Source organism: Podarcis gaigeae (assembly GCF_964106915.1).
Source record: "Podarcis gaigeae genome assembly, chromosome: 18".
Taxonomy (NCBI): Eukaryota; Metazoa; Chordata; class Lepidosauria; order Squamata; family Lacertidae; genus Podarcis; species Podarcis gaigeae.
This window is the reverse complement of record NC_139696.1, coordinates 9,283,505-9,303,863: the sequence shown is the minus strand read 5'-3', so window position 1 is coordinate 9,303,863 and position 20,359 is coordinate 9,283,505. Positions and strand designations below refer to the sequence as shown.

The 20,359-nt window shown below is 45.6% G+C and overlaps 1 protein-coding gene across 4 annotated transcripts in view; it reads left to right on the top strand.

Annotated features, from left to right (window-relative positions):
• KDM4B (lysine demethylase 4B) overlaps positions 1 to 20,359 on the top strand; it is a 183,642-nt gene that overhangs the window by 128,528 nt on the left and 34,755 nt on the right. For 3 of the 4 annotated variants that reach the window (XR_014559696.1, XM_083720236.1, XM_083720237.1), the window contains 3 exons: positions 7,019 to 7,518; positions 14,640 to 14,760; positions 19,321 to 19,499. Coding sequence is in view for 3 of the 4 variants with exons in the window: in XM_083720236.1 (XP_083576362.1) it covers positions 7,019 to 7,518; positions 14,640 to 14,760; positions 19,321 to 19,499 (800 nt within the window). In the remaining variant the exon portion in view is untranslated. Of the gene's footprint in view, positions 1 to 7,018; positions 7,519 to 10,637; positions 11,231 to 14,639; positions 14,761 to 19,320; positions 19,500 to 20,359 lie in introns of those variants that run through there. The other variant, XM_083720238.1, reaches the window with a different exon arrangement.

The window sequence follows — 20,359 nt, the reverse complement described above, 5'->3', positions numbered from 1 at the left end:
TTGGTTCTTTTGGAGAGTACCATGGCTTATTTACCAGAATGAAATCTATGCTTGCTGAAATATATCATCATTTACTACAGCCATTAAGGATTCAGCCTAAAATAGCTTTCTTGACAGGCCTTGGAAGTTTCTTCCAAAGCTGCTTAAGCTTTTCTAAAAGACATACATTTTTCTTCAATACTTTGGAAAGGGTGGAATCTCTCATCTGTATGGCTGCTACACCTTTCATTAGAGGCTTGTGGAAGATTCTGAGGGGCGCAGTGTAATCAGCAGCAGCATTTATTTGTTTGCTTATATATCCTGCTTCTCTGCGAACGGTACCCCGAGTGGCATGCAGCATAACCACAAAACATATAATCAATAAGAAAGCACAACGCAATTTCTAAAAGCAATAATAAAGAGCATAATACAACCAACACTTAAAATCCCACTTTCAAGCTTCCTACAGGTACCTGGTTGGCCATTGTGAGTATAGGATGTGGGACTAGATTCACCTTCGCTCTTCTCCAGCTTCAGGCCCCTTCTCATATTCTTATGTTCTAACACCAGCAATCCCTCAGCTTGTAATTCCACTGTGTGGAAATGTAAGAAATTTGACAGGCGGGTAAAAAACTAGGTGGTGAGAAATATATATTACTCTGATTGGTCATAAGGGAGCATTAGTAGAAGGTGAAAAATTCTTAAATTCTTCATTTCCATTCTTAAATAAAATGACAGGAGGCTATAGTTTGCTAATGGCTACTGGGAGCCGGGTGTCTGAGCAGGACTTCCAGTATCAAAGCAGTGTCACTTCTTTATCCTGCACAACCCTTTGCCATTCGTTATTTTTCTTTCATTTATTAAATTGGTATACCGCCCTTCACCCACAGATCTCAGGGCAGTTCACAACATAAAAACGGCTAGCAGAAATAGAATAAGCTAGTTTGCGGTGGGGGCGGGCTTCAAGTTGTAGAACTTAGATTTCTATCGCAAAGGCTCTGCTCCATTACTTCTCACACTGTGGGTTGAGGGACATTAATGTGTTCTGAAAAACACATTTAATTAAAATTAAGTCTCCTGAGAACTCAGAGAAGAGGCTGCCTACTGCATCTCAACATGTTTCCCTGTTTTGCATTTCTTCTGTCCAAATAGCTTATGTTGAGTGGGGTGGGGGAGATAATTTTTTGATATGCCTTTATCAGAAGTGTTTGGATCATCCAATCATTCATGACACAGCAGAATTACCTGTACTTAGGGGAGGTATGGTCATAAGCAGAGCAGATGGGCTTCTCTGAGAATGGATAACTATTAACTCCGTAGGAACTCAAAAAGTTAACCCTCTCTGACTGCAAGAGGGAAGCATGCCTTCAGTTTAATTTCAGAAAAGAAGTGTGCCTTTAGCAATCAGAGGTTTGGGGAATATTCCTCCTCTTTCACTCTTGCATGTGTGTAATGTGTTTGTGTTTAATAAAATACTGATTTTTTAGCTTCTTTGGGCACTTTTTGAAATGAAAAGGCAGGGTAAAAAAATTGCTTGCAAACATTGCACTGTACAACCCTGATTTAATTGGGATCTGCCCATGTTTCTTTTTTCAGTAGCTTGATTATGCAATGATTTTGTGCAGGAAAGCCAGGAATACAATACACTGCTCCCAGTCCTTGTCGCTCCTAGATTTTGTTGGACCCATTTGTTTTACTCCTTAGGCAAGGAGCCACTGGTGTGCGGCAAAGGAGTTGCACAACCAGAGCAAGTGACTCCCTGCCGCTCCATCTTGAAAGAGCCAACAGCACATTGAGCAGGACGTGCTTGGCTTCTGTACGAGCCCCAACAGTTACAGCATGGAATAAATGGCCTGAAAAATGCCGATGTCTCCTGGGGGGATGAGAGATAAGTGGCACAGGCAGAGCTGAGGAGCCTTGAGAAGAGAAGAGGGGAAGATGAATTGCTGTGTTCAAGATGAACAGCTTTTAAATTGGAGCTGAGCCCCGCTACTGGCAACTGCTTAACTGCCTGCATCGGTGGGATGGAGACTTTTCTTCCAGCCCTGTTACTGAAATTCTGACTTTGTGGCTGAGTAGCTTTTGATGCTGCTTCTAGGATGTTGCTGTTATCAGCCTGGACTTACTTATTTTCTGTTGAAACCTTCTGTTGAAGCAATGCTTGTTTTTTGTGAGCACTGGAGTAGAGAGCCAGCCTTTTCTTCAGGCTCCCACTTAGACCTTATAAGTAAATGTACAAAAAACAACAACCCTAAATTGTGTGAAGGAAATAAGTGTCAAGCAATTCATCTGTGAGTAGCGTCAGACAACTGCAGAGTATTTTTATGGCCCTCAAATACAGTTCTCATTCATGGAGATGGTTGTGTATACAGTTGCCAGTGAATGAAATGTACAGAAATGAAGTGATGTGAATCCGCCCTTGGAAAAGAGTTAGGAGTGCAGACTCCTCTCCAAAGCCTGCCTATGAACTGTTTCTTCTGTGAATCGTTACATCTGCATCTCTTCATAATTAGGGCAGATTCCCCTCTCGAAACAGAAAAAAGGAGACCTTGTGGATTCAGACCAAAGGCTCAACTCGTAGTCCAGCATCTTGTTCCCCACAATGGCCCACTAGATGTTTCCAGAAAGCCCGTAAGCAGGACACAAAGGCAAATTGTCTTCATGGGCCTGTTGTTGCTCTCAGCAGCTGGTATTCAGTGACATAATTGCCTCTGAACCTGAAGGGTGTGTATAAGCATCTCAGAGAGTAACACTTGGCTGTTGGCTAGATTGATTTAAGCTCTTCTGAGAGGGTAATGGACTCTGGCACATGGAGCATGTGGCAATGGTACAGCATACTCCTGAATAACAACCTGACATGGGTCTGGCCTCAGGCAGCAGGCCTCTTTAAGGAAAAATATTGATCACCATCACCATACCTGTTAGGTGCCAAAAGACAGGAAGCATTGGACAAATAACCCCAATAAAAGGGCCAGCCCGCCACTCCTCCCCATCTTGCCTGCCCGGTGATTTTAGAATGTGGATTTTAGAAGGATCAGAATTGTTCCTTTGCTGAAGCAAGGTGTACCCCCCACACCACCCATCAGCTGAGAATGCACCTTGATCCAGCAGAGGAGCAATCAGCTGGCGGACCATGCCTTGCTCAGGGAAGGGGACTGGTTCCCATTCAGCTCTTGCCCAGCCCTGCTCTTTGAAGCCACCTCGCCCTGCTCCTTTCAACCTCTTCAGTAGAGGTTGAAAGCAGCAGCTCAAGGCTGCTTGCAAAGAGCTTTGCAAGCCCCCCTGCTGCTGCTGCTTTCATCCTACCAAATCAACTGTGAGGAAAGGTTACAGCATTTTGGGGGCTTTATAGATTAGAGGGGAAGATGTGTAAAAGGAGACATGATGGAGGTATATAAAATTATGCATGGCATGGAGAAAACGGATAGAGGAATGTTTTCTCCCTCTCACGATGCCAGAACTGGTAGGCATCCCATGAAGCCGGAAGTTGGAAGATTCAGGACAAATTACATTTTTCGCACAATGTGTAGTTGAACTATGGAATTCGCCAGCGAGGGCCACAGAAGTGGATGGCTTTAAAAGAGAATTAGATCCACAGAGGATAAGGCTTCTGAGTGCCAAATGTTGAGATCACTAGTGGGGAGAGTGCCAGTGTGTTCAGGGGTAACCGACCTGTTAATCACGTGATGTCATAATGACATCAGATAATTCCCAAAAGTTTGCTTGCCAGAGGTATTGGGGAGATAAAAGGTCTGGTCCACCAGGTCAAAAAGCTTCCGCACCCCTGCTCTGAAATAGTTCCACTTGCCACCGACTGTTGCCAAAGCCACCTGTTTAGAAGTCAGTGAAGGACAGTGCACTGTAATCGCAGGGAGGGGGGGCAGCTTCCACCCCCCTACCCAACACGGAGTGTAAATGCAATCTTACATTTTGTGGCCAGGGAGAGATCCAATTTGACTTCTCATTTGATGCATTCATTTCTCTAAGGAAATTCTAAATTCCTTTCATGCAGTGCCTCAAAACCAGCTTTATCTTGAAGCATTGTTTACAGAAATGCACCCCTGACTATTTTTGGCTAGATCTCATTAACTTTTCTTTATTTTATTTTTAAATAAATTGGTGTAAATAAGGCTCTTGGAATAACCGGCTTCTGGGAAATGTTGTGACACAGACTTCTGCCAGCAATAGGCTTCTGCAGGGGGAGTCTTAACAACTTCATCTAGCTCCGAGCTTACTCATTTCGTAGAGCCCCATGCTGTGCTTTGGCTTAGCTGATCCCCCTCCCCGGGCTTTGCAATGTGTTAAGCCCTGGCCTATAGCCTTTGCTGGGCTTTAATGTCAGCATCTCAAGATTGGGAGGCGAGCTGTTAAATCTTCCTGATGGTGGTTACAGTTCCCCATTTCTCTTTGCCTTCCATCTCACTCCCCTTTGAGTATCCTATTCGTAAAGGAGAGTGACCTTTTATAGTTGTCCAGGCATCTTGTAGGTGAAAAACAATCTCTCAAGAATCAAATTGTGTGTGCGCGCGCGCGCGTTTGTGTGTGTGTGTGCTGAAGGGGTTGGCGCTTTCTCAGTGGAACATCTATTATTTACTGTCCCTTGAATGGACTTGATAACTTTATTCATGAAGCTACTGGGGGAGGGGGAATAAAGTTCCATTAATTCACTACAAATGCAATAAAGGCAGCTGCCATCATGACCCACTGGAAGGCTGGCAGAAATTTCAATTTGGGGGTGCATGTGTACTGGAATACTCGGAAAACAAAGTGGCAGTCGGGGGTAGGGAGTTCTCTTTTGTTTTATGGGTGGCCCTCTGTCTAGATGGGAAAATACTGAGGCATCTATCTGCCTAGTGAGTGTGCGTGCGATCTCAAAAGTGCACTCGTGAGTTGACAGTGGGGAGATAAAATGGATGGTGGTGGCTTCTGAGCAGGGTGGGGGCACCGGGCAGGAAAGAGATGAGAAGAGAGGATTGGGAGAAAAAGAAAAAAACGCATCACCGGCATTTTGTGATAGACCCCAGTTCAATGCCTGGCTTGATTCATGTCCTACGTTGCTGCTGCTGCTTTCGGAGACCTTGCAGGAGAAGCTGTTTGACAGAGAAGTGATTTAGGGGTCTCTGTTCAATGCCTCATTTCCCAAGTTTTGTTGACTGCCCAGCGTGTAATGGCAGGGCTTATGTGTATGGAATGAACTTAAACCAAATGTCTGTCTGCTGGGCTTGAAGGCTCCGGGGAGCCAAGACTCATCTTTTGCCACAAAAGGAGCTCTTGCCTGTTTTTAGATCTTTTTTTTAGAGTAGTAGAAGAAACTGAACCCCAGCAATCTGGAAACCACACAGGTTGTGTTGTTTTTTTTTAAATAAAAATAAAGATGGACTATGTTGAGTTTTATAACTTCTTCTTGGTCACTTCTGAGGCTTTGTTCACTCTTCATTATCTCTGGCCTGACAATGAGCATTCTACTTTCTCATCACTCACTTAGGCCGTGTTTGCATTAAACGTTACTTCAGTTTGTGCCATCCCTTAATTCACATTAACTCCTGTTCTCTTCACACTGAGAGAGGAGATGAAAGCCATTGTAGGCTTTCGTTTAAAACCTGCCTGTGTTCTTGAATCATTTGTACTGGAAGCACGTCTTCACATGACTTCACTGAATGCCACCTGTCTTGGGAACAGGTGAGGGATGTATTCTTCTACACAAGGAGGGTGTTGGTAGCACAGAGATGGAATTAAGAGTTTTAGCAGAAGCTCTGCTTTGTCTCCCTGCACCATCAGAGACTTCAGGAAAGAGGGTGATTTGGTGTTTTATATAAAATCCGGAGAATCTCAGCATTTTTAAAGGCATTTTTGACTGGTGTTGTATTTGTGGAACTTCAGCCCCAGAGAGATGTGACCAATTCTGCCCTGTTTTTCATTTAGATGCCAGGTTAAGACTTCCTGGGCCAGGTTCAGCTAAGTTCCCCCCACCCAAATCTCCCCAAATCTACTTGGGAGAACCCCCAGAACAGCACACTGAGAAAGGAGATATTGTTCTGTCTGCCAAGCAGAAATGCTTGCACTGGTGAAACAAATCTTCTTAGTGTGGCATGGAATTCCATCCCTGGTGTTTGCCACAGAGGTGGTTGATTTTAATTTTTGGTAGATTTAATGGGTGCTGTTTTGCTGGTATGCTTTAGTGAGGTTGTAATCCACCCTGAAATCAATTGTTGTGCAATATTATTATCAATTTTACAATTAAGCACCAGCAGCATGCTGATTTTTTAGCCCTTAAGGTTAGGTGACATGGGTATAGGTCTTAAAGCTGAGTATTTAAGATTAAATACTGGTTAGGGAATAAACAAAAATATTCCTTCCAGTAGCACCTTAAAGACCAACTAAGTTAGTTCTTGGTATGAGCTTTCGTGTGCATGCACACTTCTTCAGTGGTATCTGAAGAAGTGTGCATGCACACGAAAGCTCATACCAAGAACTAACTTAGTTGGTCTTTAAGGTGCTACTGGAAGGAATTTTTTTTGTTTTGACTATGGCAGACCAACACGGCTACCTATCTGTAACTGGTTAGGGAATGTCTGGTGATAATGAATTGTGAATCTAAGGCAGGGATCCTTCTGTACAGACTTTCTTGGGTGTTAAGATCAGCAGCAGTCTATTTGGGTAGTTTTGCTGCCCTCGGAAGTACAGGTGAAAGTGGCCTGGAAGAGGGAATTCTCTGTGGTAGTCCCTATGTTGTAGGATTCCTTCACTGCAGAGGTGTGCCTGATGATTTAAATGTACAGCTTTGGGCAAATGCTAGACCCTGGTCTTTGACTCCTGAAATGTGTGTGTTCAGGACCCTCCCTATTCCTGTGGCTGTAACGTCTTGTAAATGTTTTAAATTATGAATTCTAAATCATCGTAACCTGGCATGGGAGCTGCTAGTGAAGGGCAGGTAATAATTACAGTTATGGGGTGAAAGGAAGAATTTAATGTGAGGCTTTGTTGTTGTGAGTTTGGCAGTAGCCTTGTTGGAACTGATCGTCTCCTTTTGTCAAAACAGGTGAATGCAAGCCGAAGACCCGAATCCCAAAAGTAAAAGGAGAAAGGAAGAAGAAGCAGCAGCAGCACCCCCACCCCTTGCCCCAGCCACCTCAGCTCCCACTGCAACAACGTCTGCCTCCACTGTTACTCCCACAGCCACCTTTGCTGAAGCAGCGGGAGGGGCAGCATCAGGTCCGTTCGGAGAAGGGGGGGCCTGAAGCCCAGTCCCCCAAGTCTGCATCAGTGGGAGAAAGCATCCCCCCAATGCCTGCCCTCGATGCCCTGCCCTCCGAAGCTCCTGGTGAGGAGGAAGGGTTGAAGCCACGCCGCATTATCCCAATGCTCTTTGTGGTTCCACGGCCCAAAAAGACATCTTCAGAAAAGAAGCATGCCTCGTCCCAAGACGTTCTTGAGAGGTTCGCCACGCAAGAGCAGATGGCCCCCTTGGATCTTGGGGTGAAAGATGAGAGCGGCGAGGGAGAAAACGCAGATGTGCCTGCTGAGCCTAGTAAATTGCAGGTAGTGTTGAGTGTGGTGGGGTCTACGTAATGAACGTCTCCTGGTTAAGCAGCCAGGTCAGGGTATAGCAAGTTTCCCTAGGTCCTCATTTGAAATTGCTTTCACCTCCAAACATAGTGGACAAGGAAGCAGAGGCAGCCACCACATTCCAAACCAATCCTTGAAAAGTTGCATAGAGGCCGCTGCACCATAAACTCCTCAATTTCCCTATATGCCGTGTTCCATGTCCATGCTGGACAGCCTCCCTCTGATGACGCATAGTGAAAGGCTTACATTTCAGAGCTCCTGAAATCTTTTGGGCAGCCACTATTTTCTGGGCCTCAAACACAGTGGCCTCCACTGTTTAACGTTGACTCTGGTTTCATGTAAGAACCTGGAAGTTCTATGAGTGACAGTGCTGTGGGCTTCTAGTCTGTTTATAGGATGTTTCAGGGGGCTGGTTTCCTTTCTTCCTGGTGTGTCATTGTTCTTCCTTCTGCCTCCTTCTCTGCTCATGTCACTCTGTCTTCCCTGCCCAGAGAGATGTAGAATAGGTTTAGCCAATATTGGTTGAACTGTCAGTCCCTAGTAGGGATGACATGAAGGGATTCAGAGTGTTGACATGCTGCTTACAGTATCGCCTGGGCTAGCACTCAGGTTGCATTCACAGAAGTGCCGGACAAACCCATCCTTCCACAAAGCACTCCTTTTTTAACAAAAGAGGATTGATGCAGTGCTTGGTAATCCATGCTGCTGTCACTGCCAGTGCACTGTGGAAGCTAATGGTGCAGTTGTGCCTGCTGTGGATCAGTTGTGTGTCCTGTGTGTAATCAGCTTGTAGACCTGTGCTGGTGTGAGCAGAGTCCCAAGTCCAGGCTTCAAGATCTCTCTTTTTCCCTGCTCCAATCCCCCACATCCAGGATGATGAGACTTCTGTTGCCTGGTGCACAAGGCTGCTCTTCCCAAACAAATCCAGCAAAGATAAATGTTTTTGGCAAAATCCTCCGCTGCCTTATAGCATTCTTTTTTTTCTTCTTTTTTCTTTTTAAGACAAATGCAAATCCAACGCCTCCTTTGCAGCTCTGCAAGATAGGTCACTATTGGTTCCATTTCACTGGTGGGGAACAGAGTGCTTGTGTCTTCACAGTCAGTGCATAACAGAGGACAGACCTGAGCCCAGGGAGAAGCCAAACCTCCTTGTCACTGGAACAACATGGGTTCTCTGATGAGATTGCCTTTTTGGATCATAACTTAGTCTTCTGATTGAAGATGCAGCATTGATAATCTGTTGATGCTTGGATTGTTTGTGAACACCATGTGCTTAGCTTGCCGGGCCGGGAAGATGATGACAGGAATGGCTTAGTGCTTGCCCATCCCCAAACACCTGATTATTTCTCAGAGACATTAATGCTGCTTTCCCCCTCAGATGAATCCAAACATGAAATAACTTCAACTGTGAGGACTAAGAATCACCTCCCAAGTGACAGGGCAGGGAAGCTTAGTTGACCCTCATTCTTTCAGGCCATCTAGGTATTGGCAGGCTAGTACAAACATTTTTGGGCTTGCTTGTAAGGCTTGCTTAGCACTGTTCTTCTTAGCTCTTGAGGACATCGCATTCCTTCTGATGTGTTTTTTTGCTACCTTGTGCTCGAGCAAAAGGAATGATCCCTGCCTCAGCCAGATAATTTACACACACAGTTCAAAAAGTTGGACTGAGGGAAGGGACTTGATGCTTAGAAATTAAATGATGGCAAATAGGAAATTTGCTGTATCTATTTTTTCAGCCACACATGTGGTCTGTGTGCATTTGCACATAGTGAGAGGACAAAAAGGACACCTTGTGTGCAGTGTCCTGGCAGAACTGCCCTGTTGTAGCATTTTCTCATGGTTTGTATGTTACCCGGAGAGGAATTATACCAATTTTGAAACAGTGCTTTGAATCAAGTTCATCAGATTTTAATGTTCAGTGCCTACCCTCACTTTAAAAGGAGTTTGGGGTTTTGTATACTTAGTCAATCTGTCTACCCTTCTGTAAATCACCTAGTGGCTTTGTAATTCTTGTGTTTTTGGAATTCCTTTTAAATTGGGCAGGCATTGAGTAGAGGTTTGACCTAGAGTTTGACTCTTGCCAAGTGGGAATTCCCCCAGTGATATCTCAGAATGCGGTATTGGAATTGGTGGCTACAGACAGTTCATCTGAAAGTGCAATGTGATCTTGTCAGGCTTATAGGAGTTTGAAATGGCTTCTTGTTGAGACGAAGCCCCATCAGCTCACTGGGCAGACTCTTCTTTCTGTGTGCTTCTCATCTGACTCTGTCTTTGACCTGTTGTGTTTGGCCGGTGATATCACCTTCTTCAGCCTTTAAGTGGCTCACTCAGTTGGCCTGCAAACTTTTTATTTATTTTATTACATGTATATTGCATCTTTCTTCCAAGGAGCTCAAGGTGGCATACATGGTTTTTCCTCTCCCATTTTATCCTCACAGCAGCCCTGTGAGGTAGGTTAAGCTAAGAGACCATGACTGGTCCAAAGTCACCCACAGAGCTTCACAACTTGAGTGGGGACTAGAATCCCAGGTCTTAGTCCAGTACGCTAACCACTACTCCACACTGGCTCTTCACATGACCACCACCCCTGCCTTACCCACCCTACATGCACCCATTATATTTCTCTCCAAGCAGAGAGATTTGCTTAATGACACTGTCATTTATGTTAATGTTATATACTTTATATCATGTTGTTCCCTGAGTATAATATTTCCTCAAGGCCCAAGAGGAGTGACCTTAATAAGGGAGCCATTGATAGGGAAGAATTTGTGCTTATAAGCAAAGAATCACAGTACCGTTGTTGAAGTGAGATAAACTTGAAGTAAATCAGGCAGATCTCCAAAGCCCAAGAAATTTGGGGTGCTCTTGTTGTGTGTTGTCTGTTTCTCTGTCGAATTGTTTGTCTGTGTCGAATTGTGTGCCCTTTCGAACGCTGCATTCCTCCCTCAGCCCCTGGAATGTGAACAGGGTTGCCCAGATGAGTGTGGTGCAGTGTAAACTGAGTGGCTCGGGATGTATTATTATTTTTTTCTAATGTGGGGAGGTGGCCATTGCACATTCCAGTGTAAGTAACGCACCTTCACCTGTTGCAGGCAGTCCTACGCTCGGATGATATCACCTTGTGGAGGATCCCTAGAAGGGAGAGGCGGGAGTTGTTCAAGCGAGTTAGCGGCAAGCCAGCGAGATACGCTGCAGCTTTGTTCACCCGTATGGTCCCCCCGGATGAGCTGCGGAGGTGGCGAAGCACTGTTAGCTATCGCGGGGGCAGAGGGAAGCGTGCTCTGCCACACAACGTGGTTGCCCGCTTGAGGCGCCTTTTGTACAAGCAGTACTCGGACATAGTGGCGGCTGACTGGAGAAAAATCCGGTTGAAAATCAACAAGATCCTTTGGGCTTAACGGGGCCGCCTCTGGGTGCCTCTGCCCAGTCCTGAGTGGCGCTGGAATGCACTTGGCTCTTCATGGGAGTTCTCCATGGCTGGCTGCGCCAGACGCCTCCAAGAAATCAGACTGTGCTGCAACGTGTTAAGTGCCTGGTGCCAAAGCAGAACTCTTGTTTGCCCGTGTTTGTGCTGCTGGCCAGCGCATGGGCGGAGCGGGTGCAATGTTCTACACTGTCTGGCTGTGAAGTGCCTGTGGCGTGTAGCCTGGCAATAAATGGTGGAAGTGTTGCTGTTTTCATTTTCTTTCTTTCCTTGTGGTCTCTTTTGTCCCCCTTTGAGTTTTTAGGCTGGTATTCCGTGTCTGTTTGATGTAAGACCATCTGGCTGAGCATTAGAAACAAATGGAACCTATGCTTGGCAGCCCCAGGTGGTGATGGAGGGCAGCGCTTCCGATGTGGCAGGAGGGCCTGTGAACATACGGTTTTCCCTGGCATAAATACCCCATTGCTCTCTAAAGATGGGCATTTTTTCACTGTCGAGTTTCTATCCCTTATTGGCCCATGCAGCTTTCCACTTTTTGTGCATGCTGGTGTCACAGGATTTCCTTAAAATTGTACTTCAAGGAGGAGGAGGAGGAGGAGGAGGAGAAGAAGAAGGAAGAAGAAGAAGAAGAAGAAGAAGAAGAGTATTATAAGAAGCTGGGGACAGCTAGGAGCAGAATAGGGGGTGTGAGGGGGAAGTTTGGGCCTTGAACGAAATACACTTTGAAGGCTGCAATTATATTTTTGGGGTGATAGTGGAAGCGGGCTGAAAAAGTGTCAGCTATCATAGAATAAGTTCCCCCATAGCCAAGAGCAGGGCTGCCATCTCAGGGGAGCATAGAGCTTGCAGTTCCACAGAGAAACAACATGTGGCTGAACTACTTGGGAACTCCTTGCTGACAGACGTCGTTACTTCAGGGTAATGTCCCCAAAAAGGTAGAACGAGAGGTGTATTCCAGAAGAGCTCTTCCACTCTGCTGCCAAGTGGTGAAGAATTTTATAAAAATGTGTAACTAGGAAATAACTGCAGGGCTGTCTTAGCTTGTAGTGAGTTTTTTTCCTCCCCAGAACCCAGAGCAGCAAATACTGAACCCCCTTCTGCAGTTCCCCTTCATACACTGTCCCAATTCTCAGAAGCAGAGAACAAAGGTGTTTGGATTTTCTCCCTAGCCAAGACATAAGAGCAGCACAGTTGTGTCTGAGCTGTATTGCTTGAGACTGCTCATGTGACTGAACCTTTGTAGGTGTGTGGAGGCACACACAGGCGCGCTCGCACACTGAGGAAACTAAAGGACACAACCGACTGAGCCATTACTTTCCACGGGTCTTTGTTCCATGGAACAAGTCCCCAGTCCGGGTTATAAAAGTGTATATTTTCTCCTTTCCACTCACCCATGGATATTGGCATTGAGAATAAAAATAGCACGAATAATTCTGAGTTTTGTTTTGGCATAAAAAGTTGTGATTGGTAGGCCCTTCTCTGGCACTGTATACTCAGTCAGCATTCCACGAACCTTACCTTAGCACAGTCCCTGACATGGTTTTTTTTTGGTTTTTTTTTAAGTAAATTGATTTCTGGATAAAAAGGAAAAGCCCACACAGCCCCCTCAGTGGTGCACAAAGAATGTAGATGAAGAAAAGGGTCCTGACTCTTCTCCACTGCAGAACTGAGAATTACTGAAACACACTGAATTTCCTTGGAGTGCCTATACTGAGTCACCATCGCTAGGCAACCCTTTCTCTGATAGAGCATTTCTAGCATAATTGGCTTTGTGGGCTTTAAAATTCAGATGGGTGTGTGTGTGTGTGCATATATGTCAGCAGGTAGGTGTGACAATTGTGTGTATTCATTGGTTTTGCTATGAAAGCTACTAGGAGTTTGGACACAACGCATGAGGAAGGAGAAACAAGCCGGTGCCTCAACTGGGGACATGAAGTCTGCCTGGTAAATGAAAAGCTTATGTCAGTAAGAACTGTTCAGTTATGGTTCTCCCAGCTCTGTGCATCGTTTAATCCAGCCTTCCTGCGCAGACGCAGGCTACGCTATCACGGGAGTGGAGATGGCCAGCTCCTGGATGCCCATGAGTCACCATGTTCTCCAGAATGCAGCCCAAGAGTCTGAATGTGTCTTGCAACATTAGCAGAGCTCCTTGTCAACCAGCACAGTGAAGTGTTCACCATCTGGACCATTCATTAGAGGGAATGCTGTGGCTGCCCGGTGTAGAACAACTGCTTTGTATGCCAAAGTCCTCAGACCCAATTGCCGGCATCACCTGGTAAATCTGGGAAAGACCCCTGTAAGGAACCCTGAGTTATCACTGTCAATACTGAGCAAGGCTGCCCCCCCCCCCGGTCTGCCTTGATCTGAGTTCCTTTTTAAATCGACCTTTTTTTTTTTTAAGAACCAGGATGACTGGACTCATACTTTATCTTGGGAGAAAGGACCATAGCTTAGCTCAGATCTGGCAGACTAAGATCTCAGATTTTGTCCCCAGCATCTCCAGATAGGAATGGGACTCCCATCTGAAACCCCAGGGAGCTGCTGCCAGTCAGCTTATAGACAACACTTAGTTTGGTGGACCAATGAAGCTATGACTGTTAAAGTGGCACGAGAGTGCTTCAGATCTATGGCATGGATGTGACCCTTGCATGTGTGCAATCCCTTCCCTGTCTCTAGAAGGTTGGCGAAAGTTAAAATAAAATACTGTCTTAAAATCAACACAAAATGGGCGATATCTTGTGTTAGTCATAACTGAGTATGGTTTAATTTGATGATATTGCCCATTTTAAAAAAAACATCTTTGCAATAAAATGTGACTTGTTAAACCGAAACACCCAGATTATAAAAACCACAAGTGTTCTAAAAAACCTGGTTTTAATAGAAAGATATTCATTTGGGGATGAAAAGACTACAAGACTTGTGCCAGACGAGCCTATTTCACAAGTGGAGTGTCACTATTGAGAAAGCCCTCTCTTTAGTAGCTCTTTGAATAGAGTGCCTCTGTCACATACTTACCCAGTCCTGCTTTTAAAAGCCTCTGTTAGAAAAGAAAAATTTTCAACCCCCTCCCATTAGCTGTTTTTATTGCCCAAATGCTGTCCCTAATGTCATTAAAAAGGTCTTCAGAACTTTCACACTGGAGTATCCATATAGAAAATAACTGTAACCCTTCTCAAAGGTACATGTGTTACATGCTCTTGCAATCCTGTGCAAGGGGAGGGATTTGCTGTAGAATTCAGGGTCTTGAGGGCTTCTGCTTTGATTTGATTGAGGTTTCTAGCCCTTGTGGTGATGGAGAAAGGCTTGAAAGCGTATGTACAATGCAGAAGAGTCCTTTCAGTGACTTCTGTAGTTCCATAATCCTCATTCATGGCAGAAGCAGGCTGGGTTAAGCAAAATTGCTAAACACTGCGTTCACTTTCAGAGTTTACATTGCTCTGTTGTGGAATTTGGGCTTTAGTAGCATAAGGGGATGCACAGCTCTGACTACGCTCCCCCCCCCCAACTCGCAGGACTTTACTGACCTGGTATCACCACAGGGCAAAAGGTAGCGATGACCTGCCTTGAAGCTTTTCACTGTAACATGTGCCTTGCTTCCATCATCCTGAGTTAGCTGACATATATTGAAATAATACGGTTGTATTGTTTTGTCATTGTTCCCCCCCGCCAGACAACTTCTACTTTCTCTAAACTGAAGATGGAGATTAAGAAAAGTCGCCGCCACCCACTAGGCAAGCCACCCACACGCTCCCCACTTTCTGTGGTGAAACAGGAAGCTTCAAGTGATGAGGGTAAGTATACAGGTTCTTCCAAGCACCTTCCAGCTATGCTGTCCAACCCTCCCCATCTTTCCTGGTGGACATATTCCCAGGTAGGTGGAGGTAGGGGTGTGTGTGTGTGTGTGTGTGTGTGTGTGTCTTCACCTGCCTCTCGATCTCTACAGATAGTTATAGTATTGTTCCTGTCAGCCAGTGGATCCCCACCTGGGTATCCAAACTTGCAGGATATGGCAGCAGCCCAAAGGTCTTTCACTTAACCTGCAACCTTTTAACTGCAGGTGCCCAGGATTGAACTTGAGACCTTGTGCATACAAACCTGTTGAGTGAGGAAGGACATACTGGTTGCTCTTTATTAAGTCTTCATCTGTACATCTCTTTAAGGCCACCAGAATGATATTTTCATTCATTCATTCATTCTTCATTCATTCATGCTATCCCATCTTTTTCTCCAAGGTGATGTATATACTTCTCCCCTTCCCCACAACAACCCTGTGAGGTAGGTTAGGCTGAGAGTTGTGACTGGCCCAGGGTCACACCCAGTGAGCTTCGTGGCCAAGTGGGGATTTGAACCCTTGTCTAGGACCTTGTCTTCCAGGTCCTAGTCCAGTACTCTTAACCACTACACCAGGCTGACTCTTTCAATTTTCCCCTTGCCTGTCTGGTTGGCTGCTTGCTGACTGAGGAACCAATGCCTCTTCCCCATATGCACCAAGATGGACCCTACAATCCTGTACCCCCTCCACCAGAGGTCTGGAGGGTGGTAGCACAAGAATGGGCCTTTTCAGTGGTGGCTCCCTGTTTGTGGAATGCTTTCCACAGGGAAGCTCACCTGGTAACCACCGTATTATATGTATTTAGTTGCCAGGCAGAAATGTTCCTCTATAATTCCTCTATAATTTTGCCTCTTAACTACCTGTGGCCTTTTAGAGTGGGTGAGATTTATTAATTTCCCATACCCCCTTGATTTTAATATATCTATGTGGATTTGTTTCTAGTTTGTTTGTTTGGTTGATTGCTCGTAAGTTGCTTTGAGTTGCCTTGGACAAGAAAAATTGACTAACCAATTTAATTAGCAATAGTAAATCATAATATCCAACCAAGTCATCTGTATCTTTCAAAACCTCACATGCCATAAGGAATCTGTTAATCCTCCAGGTGCCATAGTTTTATCTGCCAATACAGGCCAGTGGCTTCTTTTTTAGAATTTGGGCATCAGAAAGGAACAACTTTGTAGCTCCTGACACTGGGATGTGGCACATTCCAGTAGCAGGCAGGGCGAAGCGTAAATGCCTCTTAGCACATGATCAGACACACAGTTGTGCATACATGGACACACACCTGGCGTGGACTGCGGAAAGTGCTCAGGAGCCAGAGGTCCCCCTTCCCTATGACAACAGAAATGGGCAATGCTGTGCCATTGTTTTCCTATGTCCAGACTGATGGTTCAAGTCTTCCTCGAAACAAAATGTCGTCCTGTCGTCCCCCCCGGTGAAGAGGATTATCCTCAAGTGCTTGAATCTGCAAGGCTGTGCTAATCAGATTTGTAACTGCCACAATGCGTGGGAGAGATTCCTCCAGTTCCGGCCTTGTCTCATGCCAAGGGACAGGGTGTTGATGGAGTTCTGCAAAACTTTTTCCGTTTGCCTGTTTCTGTTCTCTTCCCTCATCATTTCCCCTTCGGGGAGTTCGGGCAGAAAAAATACACACATTTAAGTTGCAGGTGCAGTTTAAACAGGTGAGCAGTGCAGCTGTAACGCTTTTGGTCCAGACAGGGGAGGGTAGTCATACATTACTGATAGATTCCTCTGAAAGGAGGAACTTCCACTTGAAGTTCTTCCATCCCATTAGGATGACACAAGGCCTACATGCCACATTCTGCTGGTGGAGGTCATGATCTAGGTCCTGATGCAGGAACAGCTGCGGATTGTTTCCCCGAGGCACAGTCCAGGGAAAGGCAGGAAACCCCGTCTCCTCTTTTAGGTAGAGTTTGGGCCCTACTCTGTCACCAGGACTGTCAAGCAAAGAGAGGAATACTTCCTTTCTCCCCTCTCCCTTCCCCACAGGCACAGCTCCTAAACTAGTTCTGGTTTGGGGACAATCCATGCTTAGATGTTGCCTTTTCTGCAGAAGTTGCACCCTGGGATGGCTGCAGCTAGTTCAATGATATCCTCATTCACTGTAGAAAAGTGGAACACTGGATTTGCCATGAGAAGTTTTGCGGTGGGTGGCACGTATGCTGTGCACCCCAGAGAATTGGTTCTCTCTGCTGGGGAGAGTAGGGTGGTGGTATTTGACTCTCAGCCAGTGCTATTTGGGCCTGGAGATACTCCATACCTCTTTTTCTGTTTCCCCTTACCTGTTATTTTTGCTGCTAAGGAAAAGTTAGCATATCTGAAAGTATTCACTGTTTGCTGATGTGCTAGGTCCTGAAACTGGGAAGTCTCTCCCGCACAGGATTGCAAGTTACAAAGCAGAATTGCATTGCTTTTTCTATTGCAAGAGAGTAGGACCAGCACATTTGAGCATACCTTCCATACATTGTGAAAAAGGAACTTATCACATTAAGCCCAATGGTCTGTTTTCATCGCGAGACACAGAAGAGATACTTTGGTTAGCCACTTTAAGTTACTACATGTGCACACTTCCTTTCTCTTCTTACCCCTTGTCCTTCTCTCAGATGCGTCCCTCTGGGTTTTTCTTCATTCCCTCGTTCTTCTAGATTACACCCATTGCTAGCCCCTTCCAGCTTCCTCGTATTTTATTCCCCTGCCCTCCACTTCTCTTAGGCCTATCCTTCTCCTGGGCTGTTTGAATTGCCCTAGCTCTCTTTAAATCCTAAGCAGCTGAACGTCTGGCAGGCTGCAGCCCTCCTGCCTATCTCTGGCATGAAGACAGCTCTGCCAACCAGGCTTCGTTGACTTTGCCACCGCAACATCCTTGGTTGCATTACAATCTAGATTAACAGCCAGAAAACGAGCTTTTCCATTCCTTCACAGAATCTGTGCAAGATATCGACATTTTATTCGCTGACAGCTCTCCCCTGAACAATTAGAATGGAGTGAACATTGATTGCATCACAGCACCTCCACAGTCGTCTAGGGGAGAGGTTTGCAGGTGACAGCTGGCAGCAGTTTTTTTTATCCTTTGTATCATTTCTGTTTCTGGTGATGGCTTCACCTCTCTACCCATTGGCTTGCCAGATCTTAGCCAGGAGGCTTCGCCTCCCACCTGAAGGATATTGTCATGAAGCACTGGTACTTCTCAGGGGCTTGAGTCACAGAGCTGTCAAGCCTGGCCACATGAAACTGTGACTTTTCCTGCTCCCCATCAAGGAATTGGCAGCACTTCTGAACTGAGCATCTCTTACCGATATAGACAAGACCACTGTGCATGGGGAGGGAAGCTGGGAAATGAAAGGCCTGCATGGAAGTGTTTGGGGGAACAACACTCTGTGCCGAACAATCCAGACAGATAATGTGCCAGTTGCTTCCTTCACTTTTTAACCACGTGCATGTTATACCTGTATACCTGAAGGAGTGTCTCCAGCAGCCCGGACACTGAGGTCCAGCTCCGACGGCCTTCTGGCAATTCCCTCCTTGTGAGAAGTGAGGTTACAGGGAACCAGGCAGAGGGCCTTCTTGGTGGTGGCACCTGCCCTGTGGGGCACCCTCCCATCAGATGCCAGGAAATAGGCATCTGTTTGACTTTTAGAAGACATCTGAAGGCAACCCTGCACAGGGAGGTTTTTTTTAATGTTTTTGTGTTTTAATATTTTGTTGGAAGCCACCCAAAGTGGCTGAGGCAACCCAATCAGATGGGAAGCATATTAATAATAAAGTAGTAGTAGTAGTAGTAGTAGTAGTAGTAAGTAGTAGTTGTTATCATCATCATTATTGGTAGTAGTAGCACTTCTTTAGAATAGCCCTGCAGAATTCAACCAAAGGCCTGTCTAGCCCAGCATCCTGTTTCCTAAGCAGGGCATGAAGTCAGTGGCCCTCTCTCCCCCCCTTGTTGTCTGTCAACTGGTATTCAGAGACATGCGGTTTTGGATTCTAGAGGTAGCTTGTAGCCAGTAATGGCTTCCACACATGGATCCTGAGGCAGCTGACAAAGAGGAGATAAGAACTTCTTCTGATGCACTGAAAAGTTGCTGCCTCCTCCATGACATTTAGGATGCTTTGGAGTTGGACTGCTCCAAGGCTAGCTAACTATAGCAGTACTGTGGTTGCTTTTCACTTTATATTTTCTTTTTTTACAATTATTTTAACCAGCCATTAAGGTTGAGTAGGTCCAGAAGTCTAAGCTTATATTTTTGATAAACAAAAGTTCACTTAGACTTAGTGTTCAGTTATTTGGTAGGTACATGTTTACAAAAAGTGTGTGTGTGTTTATTTCATTCATTGATTGGCTTTTGTGTCTCCTTTATGGCTGAGTGGATTGGCCTTACAAAGTGGGTCATCCCTAGTCATTGTTCCTGCCTCTTTACCAAACCCTGATATCTCTCTCTCTCTCTCTCTCTCTCTCTCTCTCTCTCTCTCTCTCTCTCTCTCTCTCATATATCTTGTTCTTTAGAAACCCTACCATTCTCTGGTGAGGAGGATGTTGGTGACCCTGAGCCCTTGAAGTCCTTGCTTTCCCTGCTGTGGAAAAACAAAGCACCCAACTTTGCTGCGGAGAGGCGATTCAACGCTGCTGCAGCATCAACTGAGCCATACTGCGCCATCTGCACCCTCTTTTACCCCTATAATCAGGTAATTCTGCAGCTTCAGTAGAGGAGCAAGCGCACAATACCCCAAGGTCCCCTCAATCAGCAAGCAATTTCTTTAAATACCTGTAATCCTTTAGAAAGGTGTGTAAGGGTTTTAGAAAGCTCTTAAGTCCCCTGCGGAAGAACCATAATTCTGGCAGGCTTCATCTTTCTAGCTTTGGGTGAAGAACAGTAAGTATGTAGGTGTCTCATCTATTGATATCAACGTTTGAGATGGCAGCTTTCTTCTTGGTCACATTGCATGCCAGCAGATATGCAGATGGGTGTATGCTTGATTCATTATTACTCACCTCCAGTTCAACTGGTGGTGGTGGTGATGGTGATAATATCCTCAATATCATTTGTGGGTGACCTCAGTTTGCTTCCAAACTAATAGGCACTTGGTCATCTGATTTCTGATTAGCCTGTTCCAGTCTTCCTTTCCCAGGATACTCAATTCCATTACCCTTCCCAGCCATTTCCCCCTTCCAGTTCACATAACTCCACCCTGCCCCTGCAACAGCCTGTGAGCATTCTGTGGCCACTTTCAGGGGAGTCCTCTACCCATATAGGGTTGCTTTCCCCCTAAATCTTTGCTGTACTTCGGCAGGCTTTGGGGTCCCCCAAGCCTGCTGATACCTCCCTCGTTAAAGCCAAAGCAGCAGCACCCCCAAACATACGGATCTACAGTGTCAGCCTTGGCTCTTGACACGTGTCAGATTGAGATGGGCTTCTCCACTTTGTATTGTAGGCGTGTTATACCATTTACTTTGTGTGAAATTTCACCGCAAATGCTAAACTAGCATATCAGGCAGCCAGTCAGGTTCTAGCCCAGCCTTCCTCCCGCTTTGCCAGTTTTTTCTT